The 9,806-nt window shown below is 44.7% G+C and overlaps 1 protein-coding gene across 1 annotated transcript in view; it reads left to right on the top strand.

Moving 5' to 3' along the window:
* The first annotated feature begins 2,152 nt into the window (after positions 1 to 2,152).
* DCC (DCC netrin 1 receptor) overlaps positions 2,153 to 9,806 on the top strand; it is a 983,855-nt gene continuing 976,201 nt past the window's right edge. Inside the window, exon 1 of the mRNA XM_039841340.1 lies at positions 2,153 to 2,852. Coding sequence (XP_039697274.1) covers positions 2,762 to 2,852 — 91 coding nt within the window. The 5' untranslated portion in view covers positions 2,153 to 2,761. The remainder of the gene's footprint in view (positions 2,853 to 9,806) is intronic.

Raw genomic sequence — 9,806 nt, 5'->3', positions numbered from 1 at the left:
TGAGCAGTGTCTGTTTAAAGGGATTTGAATAGCACAGACCGTTTTTCCTTCCTACTCCCCCAGCCTTTGTGGACATCCTTTTCCTGATGAGGGGAAGAGAGGATTTTATGACTCTCTCCAGAAGACATTGCAACTCTCGCCTCATACTATAAACCAGTAGTTCTTTCCATCATTTGGCAGGGCCATGCTTGAACTCATTCTGTGCATGTAACGAAAGCTAAAGATTCTCTCCCCAGGAAAAAAAAAAAATGTGCACAGAAGTCAATCATTTTTCATAACATTTTAGGATATTCATGAACTCTCTAAAGTTTGTCAGCAAAACCTCCCTGGAGGATCCATGGACCCAGTTAAGGACCGTTTCTCTAGACTCTGAGCCTGTACCTCCAGAGACATCATCATAAGCTAAAGCAGGGGTCCCCAACCCCTGGGCTGCGGACCCGTACCGGTCCATAGCCTGTCAGGAACAGAACCGCACAGCAGGAGGTGAGCAGCGTGCCAGTGAGCGAAGCTTCATCTGTATTTGCAGCTGCTCCCCAGCGCTAGCATCACCGCCTCAGCTCACCTCAGATCATCAGGCCTTAGATTCGCATAAGAGCACCGGTCCCTGGTGCCAGAAAGCTTGGGGACTGCTGAACTAAAGGAAGCTTTGAGTGCTTTGAGAAATTTGGGGGTCACCAAGGAGTTCTATTGCATTCTGAAGGACCCACCCATCTAAGCTACATCAGGAGGTTTGACTTGGAGACCGCAGGTTCTTCTAATTTTAACTTTTCCAAGCCAGGAAGGGATGGATAGACATGGCTGAGGTTCTGGAAACACTTTTCCAGTTCTCATCTCATGAGACTTTTCCTGAGGATGATTTTATCCTGTATTTTTATGCTCCCCTTCCCTCATTTTTAAATACCTAATGATATTTTCTTCTCTCAGAAACTGATAAATTTCAGAGAGTGACAAGACAGTGTGGGGTTGAAAGAGAAAAAAACGAATAGACCAGGCAATACAGTGAGGAATGGAGAGAACCTGCCGCTGAACAGCTCCTTAAAAGACAAAACTTTCACCCGATGGCATTTCTAGTCATCATCCTTCCTCACCAAATTCGTTTGTGAGTTCACTTTTTCAGCAACAACGTATTGGCACGTGTCGTGTTCCGAATCCTGTGCTAGGTCTGTGAGGAGTGCAGAGATGAATGCCATGCAGCCTCTCTCTTCGAAGAGCGGGAAGTCCTGCAATGGAGATAAATATGCAGGGAAAGTCAGCTTAAAGCAGTTTCCAGAAAGGGCTTCACTGTTCGCCCATCCTGGATTTCCTACTGTGTGTGTGTGTGTGCATGCACACACATGCTTCATCTCATGTTCCAAGGACTGGAGAAACAACTCTCTTGTTCTCCCATAGCATCTCCTCATTACATGGACCATCATATTTACCGCGATATTTTGTAATTATATATTTATGCCTCTCTTCCAACAGATCTCAAACCCCTTGAGGATAGAGGCTGAGTCTTATTAAACTTCATATCTGTATTCCCTGGGAGCTCACAGGGTACCTAGAACATGATAAATTCTTTTTTAAAAATTGTTGAATAAAGCATTGAATCCTGGCCAGAGAGGAGAGAAGGCAGACGAAACAAGATGTCCCGTGAAAGGACGACCCTAGCTGTTATGTCAGGGGACAGTGGCATTCGTCTGTGTGTTTCTGGACCTCAGTTTTACACTTGTCCTAGAAGGGAGGAGCTGGATTAGGTAGTCCTTCCCAGATAAAAAATTGTTTTAATGCTAAGGGCAGGGAAAGAAGTAACTAACATCCTGTCCAGCTGACCCTGCTTACACACTCACCTACGTTTTCCAGTCAAAAAATAGTTCCCCGCAGGTTGACTGTCAAGAGAGCTGCAAAACCCCCAGACGCTCACACAATTCGCTGACTCCATTGACAAAAGTGACTTCCCACGCTTTGCCCACAGAGGGCATCCCTGCTCATTGATATGTAGACCAGGCGAATGCAGCTGCTGGGAGCCTCCTCCGACCGCTCTTTTTTCCCTTCTCCGTCATCCCTCTGCCCCCACCCCCTTCCCTTGGAATCTTTGCCTAATCCAGTTCGTTTCCCTCCGGTCTCCACATTTTCCCTTCCAGCCCTCCGCATCTCCGGATCAATGGATAGTACGGGCTCCAAGTCCCAGCTCACACACCGCTGGGCTGGCGGACACCCCAGTAACAAGTGAGAGTGCTCCACCCCACAGCCCCCTCCGCTTCTCCTCCCGTGGTCCCCGCCACTCTCCGCTCTTGGAGGAAAGACAAGCAGCATCTCTCATTCTTGGAGGATTTTTCTTCTCAACTTTAACCAGTGGAGGACAGGGGACCGGACTCAACCTTTTCATGCGCAGCCCAGCCACAGGATTGCTTTCTGTCTCCTCTGGGTCCCTCCTGGGTGTTCTGTTTATTGATGACTCAAGAGCCCCACAGAGAGCTGTCTTCCCTCCTCTTGTCCCCTCTGTTTCCTTGAGTTAGTTTTCCAAGCTTTTCCAGGGAGCTCAGGATCTCGGACTGAATGGAACTTTTTGCTGCCTCCTTTTGCTGCTGATTCTGTCAGTGGACAAGGAAGAAGGCTTCGGAGGCAGAAGAGGCGCAGGGGAGGTGGAGGGAGAGGACGAAGAGGAGGAAGCCGAAGGGGCTCGGTGTGAGTGTGTGCATGTGTGCATGTGTGTGTGAGTGCATGTGCGTGAGCGCAGCCGCTGCCCAGGACCCCCGGCCCCGAAGGTGTTGGTTGAAATATGGAGAATAGTCTTGGATGTGTTTGGGTACCCAAGCTGGCTTTTGTACTCTTCGGAGCTACCCTGCTCAGCGCACATCTTCAGGTCACCGGTAAGAGGTTCTTTCCTTTCTTCTCGTCGCACTCCCCCAACCCCCCCCCCACCGACCCCTCTCCTCTTCCTTCTCATTTCGTTTGGTGAGTAGCAGAATTAGGGTAGAGGGAGAAAGAGCAAGATGTTCGGTGTTCACTCTGCACCCCATTTCCTCACCGATGATAAAAGGCAGGAAGACTTTTTCCCCCTGGGGGCAGAGGATGTCCGCGGCAGGGGAGAGGGGCGCCCCTTCGCTTTTTTAATCTGTGCTCTTGCATCTTCGCTTTTGCAAATACTTGCCCTGATTTGAAGAGCTGGAGGGCTGGGGCAGGGAGGAGGCAGGTGATGGGGATGCCATTGGAAGGAACCAGGGTGGATCCTTCAAGCCTTGGAAACCTATGGAGCAGGGGGATTGGGGCAACAGGGCCAAGCAGGGGAGGTCATCCAGGGGGCTCTGAGGAAGTCTGCGGAATGCAGGCGGTCGGCTGAGCCGTTTCTATGCGCCTCCATTTGGGATTTTGACTTGCGACGGAGAATTCCGAAAGGGACAGTTACTGTGTTTTGGTACTTCGGGAAGGGGAGGGTGGTGCTGACAAGAGGCACAGAGTTGCTAGGAGGAAGGAGGCGTGTTTTATTTTATATTTTAACAGTGGATTAAGTTCACCGGCTGTCTCTAGATACCTCCAGGACAGTTTCAAACTCCAAGTGATTGCCGTTCCAGGCAACCGGCCCCTTGGCTCCCTTGCTTGGCAAGCATAGTGTGTCTCCTTAAACATGGCACAACTGTTTAGGGGAATGGATTGGGTGACAGCCGGAGAAAGAGGGACCGGAGGGATGCTGGGGGCTGCTGCAGTCTCCGAATATGGAGCCGGGGGCTTCGACGGCCAAGAAATATTTTTTTAAAGAGCAAAATGTCTGCTTTTTATGTCCACTCGTTTTGCTGGGCCTCACCGCAAGTATAGATGGACGGTGGGGTACAGGGGGTGGGCCTGGCGGGGAAGGAGTGGAGAACAGCCGGGTGAGCATTCACATTCCTTCGGGAACGATCTTTCCCCAAATCCAAAAGGAAAGGAGCTGCCGGCAGGGGCCAGGCGTTGGGTCGGAGCGCCCCGACCCGCGTCCTGGAAATTAACAGGGAACGGAAGGGAAATCACGACCAGCCCCCAGCCGCCCCCAAGCCTGAACCTCCGGCTTTCTTGTTCTTGCTAAATGCTGCATGGCCCAGGGTTGCGAATGCGAGCGGGGAATGCGCCTCTCCTGGTCGCTAGGGATTCAGACAGTCAAGCGGGGCGCCAGCTGGAGGCTCCCCAGATCCTGGCGCAGCCACACAGCGAACAGGAATCTGCGCATCCACACTGACCCCAACTGCTCACCTTCGTTTGCTCGGAGCGAGAGAAAGAATGAGTGAGGGAGCGAGAGAGTGAGAGGGAAGTGTGTGTGCGTGTGTGTGTGCGTGTGTGTGTGTGTGTGTGTGGTGTGTGTGTACACGCGCGTGCGCATATGGTGCGTGTGGACCCGCATCCGCTCGTTCACTCAACTCCCTCCCTCCATCCCTCCCTCTTGAGCCGGTCCCCTCCTCCCCAGCTTCTCTCTGGCAGCTTTGTCCTCAGCAATTACTCTCATGGAAGGTGGGCGGGGGTCATCCCCTCCCGAACGAATAGGTGTCTTTTTGAAATTCCCTCCTTGCTACCCACAGACACTGGATGCTGAAGTGGGGAAGACCCTCCTTCTGCACAAATTGAGTTGCACTCTTTTGGGCAGTTTGGGAGCCGGCCACAGAGGGAAGGGGGGAAGTTCAGAGGGGCGTCCCTAGCTGGGTAGAAAGCCTACCCAGCCAGTCCTGAAATGAGTCGGCTGAGAATATTGCATTAGGCAAGGTGTGCAAGAATAGACAATGGCGTTTTATCAATTACACTAAAATCTTTTAAAGCCATTTCCCAACTGACTTTGGCGAAGGGTGGAGGTAAACGGAGACAAGTTTATATATGTTTTACTAATATCTAAATTAATTAACTATCCCTTTTCCCACTTAAGTTTCTTGTCTAGAGAGTTAGGGTCATATATTACTGCTTGATTTTAATTTCCTTCTCAACTGACATGTATGTATATGTTTGAAAAGGCAGACAAAAAATACGCGTATAAAAGGGATATACCCTTGGATAGGCTTGTGAATCTAAATTTTAAAGCTTCTCTATACTTCTAAATTCATTTCCTGGGACCTGTGCAAATGACAGTTTGCACAGGTCCCAGGAAAGTGGATGATGCAGTTCTGAGATATAGTTAATTCATATCACTCTCATCTTTGCTTATTAATCTGCTTCTCTTTTTCTTAGTAGTAATTTCCCTTCTTCAGGTACATGGCAGGGAATTGATGCTGAAGAAAGCAGAGTTCACTCTATGAAAGGACCAGTAGGAGGTGCCCTTAATAAGGCCAAGTGCCTAGTTTGCTGGCAGTGAAATTCCCACTCACCAGGATGTTTTAAAGACTTTGTTGATGGATAACAAAGGATTATGGAGACTAGCAATAGTACTGGGTATGTTCCTACTTCCTAGATACAGTCTGAAGCTGCTGTAGATTTTTATGACATAGTTATGACAAAACAAAGAGCCTCCTTGAACAGCGTCAGAACAGGATGAAGACTGATGCTGGAGGAGGAGGAGGGTGGTGGCTTTTTTAGTTGGCTCTTGTAAGATGCTATCTTCGTATGTATTTGACTTGAGCACCAAGCAACAGCTCAAGAAGAGTTTGAGGATCTCAGATGGGATGAACATTTTAAACGTTAGATGTTAATGATCGAAATAGCAGGTATCTGTGTTAATTATTTTTTCATATCTGTGTTTGGGTTATATTCTGTTGAAAAAAAAGTTATCAGAGTTTGCGTAGTCTGGACATGGTGAAAGGTGGCTTGCTGCCTCCCCTCTCCCCTGCATGTCTCCCCAACCAAAGTAGACCAGACGCCCCTATCTGTGCGTGCTGTTGAGAGGAACATGGCAGGACCCGAGGGCTCCTGGGCAGCCTGCCTGTCCATTCCTCTGAGTGCTGCAGTGTAAATCACCAGCGACCTGTCACAGCATCCATTTCCCACACAGCAGCAGTCACCCTCTGAGTTATGAAGCATGTGAAACAGCCACCACATGTGTTATATGTGAATATGTTAGGTTTAGTGCATTTGCTTTAATGCTCTTAAAAGCTGGGCTGGCTTGAGCTGCTAATAGGCTTTTTTTTTTTTTTTTTTTTTTCCGGGCAGAGATTTATAACTTCTCAGTGTGTATAACTTAACGTTTATGCTCTGGCAAGTTAACCTCTCAGCAAACTCCCTTACTGTTTTCATTGAAGAGGAAGAGCTTTAATCCGATCTGAATTCTTGAGTGAAGCCCTGCTGAAAGTTCCTCCTAGTTTGCAGGCTGTCCTGTGTTTTTCTCAGCCAAAGGGAAACTTGACAAGAGATTGGGGAGGTGATTTTGGGGTGGAAGGGGATATTTTTACTTGTTTCTGGTAAGGGAAGGGATGACACTGCATCTTGCAAGGGAATCCCAGCACTCTGTCCTCAAAAAGATCTTTGATGAGAGGAAATATTTCTTTCTCTCTGGCTTGAGTTTCTTTTTTCATGCATCCAGTAGTCTGAATCTTCATATGCACGTAACTTGGTCCTGGAATGTTTTCTGCTGCACGCAGTGAGCTCACCCAGTACCTTCTCCCTGCTTTGGAAACAAGCCCTAACTTAAGTCTTGACTTCCGGACCAAATGCCTTTTATCTTTAGGTGGTACCATGTGTTTACAGGCAGCGCTGAAGTTTCTGCACAGAACATTTCTTTCCATGGAATACTGTGCCCCAATATTTCCTTTTAAAGCAAGTATTCTCACCGTTTCTTTGGAGAACTCGCCATCCTAAACTTTACAGGTGAAAATTCTTCTCCATGCTTCTACCAGACAGGATAACTCTGTTCGAAAGAGTATAGTTGTTTCTGGTATTTCTTAAAACATAATCATAAAGATGCAGAGAAGAGAGGATTCCTACCTGCTGTGCCACCTCCCCAGTGTATGACTGGGGTGGACTAGGATTGTGCTCGTTTCATAAAGAGCTGTTTGGAAACCATTGTGATTTCACCTGTGAGTGAGCTCTCCTTACCTGGCTATGGACCTTCCCACTGCATGTGGATATCACCTGTATGCTCTCAGAAACTTGCACCACGTCAGGAATACATTGCTCTGTTTTGGTATTTGTTACACAGCTACCAGCTCCAATGATAAATTTCTGATGGATCCATGTACTGCAGATGATAATCTCTTAGATGAACTGTTTTATGTAAATTTTGGGAAACTTTCCTTTTGCCTGAGTTAATAATGACATAAGCCCACTGAGGATTACTTGATTAATTAACTAAAGATAAAAAGTCATTAGGTTCTGGAAATAGACTGTAATTTCTAAAGAAGAGTGATAAATACTGTGCACATTTACGATTCATAAAATGTAAACGTGGAGTCATCTTTTTTCCTGTTTTATTTTTTATTTATTGATTTATTTTTTTATGATGATGATCCAGGAGAGGACTGGAGAGCTTTACAAATTGTCACAACAGTTATACCTCAATGAATTGTAGCCTGGAATCTTAGTAACTCTTGATTGAAACACACCTGAATTAAATATCAACACGATGCCCAGTGAATTGTTCTACAGGCTGCTCGTGGGCTGCTTGCTTCTCTGCAGGCTGCCTCTACAGAATCACAGCTCTCGTCTCTAAACTGTAGAGCGTCAACGCTGCCTCCTTCGCTACAACCCAGGAAAGTCTTTCTCACTGTGAACCCGATCCACAGGCATTGTGTCTAACATGCTGTATTATACTTTGCGAGGTCATGGGGATTTGCCTTAAAAAACATTTTTAAATTTTCATGAGTGTTTCTTTTAGTGGGGAGTTAAGCTGTGTTCTACAGACAGCTTAGTAGTACTCTTATCACAGGTGACTCTAACTAGTGGTGGCCTCTCCACTAGTGTTATGGAAGGTTTAGAACTCACAAGCAGTAAGAAGAGATAAGAGTGAGCATTAGAATATAGTACATCATGTCAGCCTAGGTATTCTGTTTTTTCAGGAGGGTGTTACCAAGTTGGAATACTAGAACTTTAATTTCCTTCAAAGTTACAACTTTTCAGAGATCAGATGATATTATGATATCAGTAGCATGGTACTGACCCAAAGCATTTAAGATATTTTCCTTCAAAACAAGACTTCAAGTAAAGGAGCTGTTGAACTTGTCAATAAGAAAGGACAAACAATCCAGCTTATTTTTCCTATAGGCTAATAAAAAAAAAAAATGTGCGCGATAAAATTACGTGTTGTGTATGCCAAGTGGGTAACAGCAAAAATAAAATGCAAATTATTAGACACTTTTATAATTGCAGCACTCAGGTAAATTACAGCACAATTTAGTACCACACGTTTGCTTCCTCCCACATGAGAGTGTTGATTCCTTATCTTACATTTCTCTGGTTTAGCACTGTCCTAACACACAGATGGACAGTTGGCTGACTGATCATCAAAATAACTATAGTGCTCTAAAGTTCTTTCACAAATTTTAGCCTGAGATTTAAAAACCAGACCTCTATAACTCAATGATTAAGTAAGTATGTTTTCCTTGGCTGTGTAGAAATGCCCGAACGCTGTCCAGTGGTATGGTTTTGAAATATATAATAACGTGTATGATGCACTATTTTTTCTTTGTCACTATTTATGGTACTTAGCCAGTGTTAATACTAGTATATGCTGCTTTTTATAAATAGTTCCAAACAACCGTATTAGCCATGGCTTTCATTACTTGGGAGGAAAGTTTGACCAGAAAACACAAATTTTCCATATTTATTGATCATGTTTTTAAAGTCTATTGTTATGATACGACTCGGGTGGGAAAGTTCTCTTTTCTGTTAAATTTCATGATTCCGGTGCCTGTAACCAACTTCTTACTTTTGTGATATACTTTGGCTTAATTTTACACATTTGAATTCTGTGACTTCTTGCTTGCTCAGTTATTTCACAGTTTCGCAGGAAGAAGGCCCTTTATACCCCTTGTGATTATTTTGATGGGACTTATCAGGGGGATGTATTACAATTTGGGGATTTCTCCCTTGTACTTTGCTCATCTTTTAAAGATTGTTTCTTGCCAGAAGTCTACTCTTGAGACTATCTAGGACAAAAATGTTTCATTGAATTAATTGAATCTTTATGATGTGATATAATGAAAATACCAACTTATTAATGCAGTATTATGACCTGATGGCAGGGCTTATCAACACCAACATTATTCTGGTATTGAAAATGCCATTAAAGTCTACAGCCATGCTACCCTGAACAAGTCCGATCCTGTCTAATCTCAGAAGCTAAGCCTGGTTAGTACTTGCATGGGAGACCTCCTAGGAAGACCAGGTACCGTAGACATAAAAAATTAAAAAATAAGGGATTATAAACTGACAAGGTCTTGTAATCTGTGAGGTCAACCAACGGCAGCCTTGCCTTAAAAAAAAAAAAAAGAAAGAAAGAAAGAAAATGCCCTTAAGTCTGCTTTTACATTTTTATAAGAAAAATTAAGGAGTCAAATGATTAATATAAATATTATTTACTCATCAGTTTTCTTGATAACTGAATTTCTTATTAAACATTTTTAGATTTTACTAATTTTTCTGTAGCTTTAAAAACATTTATCCACTTACTTAGCTGCCTTTTAAGTATGGTAAACATAATTTAACCTGTTTTTAATAGATCCAAGGCATTGCTGTGGCTCGGTTATTATACTCTGATATTATAGGGATAATTTCTAAAGATACTGTATCATACAGGGCTGTATATTTTTCTATCATATGGCCATGGGCTGCCGATTTTGTTTTCTTAAGATTTCTATTATCTTATTTATAACATGCATTTATCTTCTTTCTTGTCTCCAGCTCCAACTTCTTCCTCTAATAAGAGTTCTTCTCAGCAGTCC

Source organism: Pteropus medius, unplaced genomic scaffold, assembly GCF_902729225.1.
Source record: "Pteropus medius unplaced genomic scaffold, Ma_sr-lr_union100, whole genome shotgun sequence".
In the NCBI taxonomy this organism is placed as follows: Eukaryota; Metazoa; Chordata; class Mammalia; order Chiroptera; family Pteropodidae; genus Pteropus; species Pteropus medius.
This window is presented reverse-complemented; position numbering and strand designations above follow the sequence as displayed.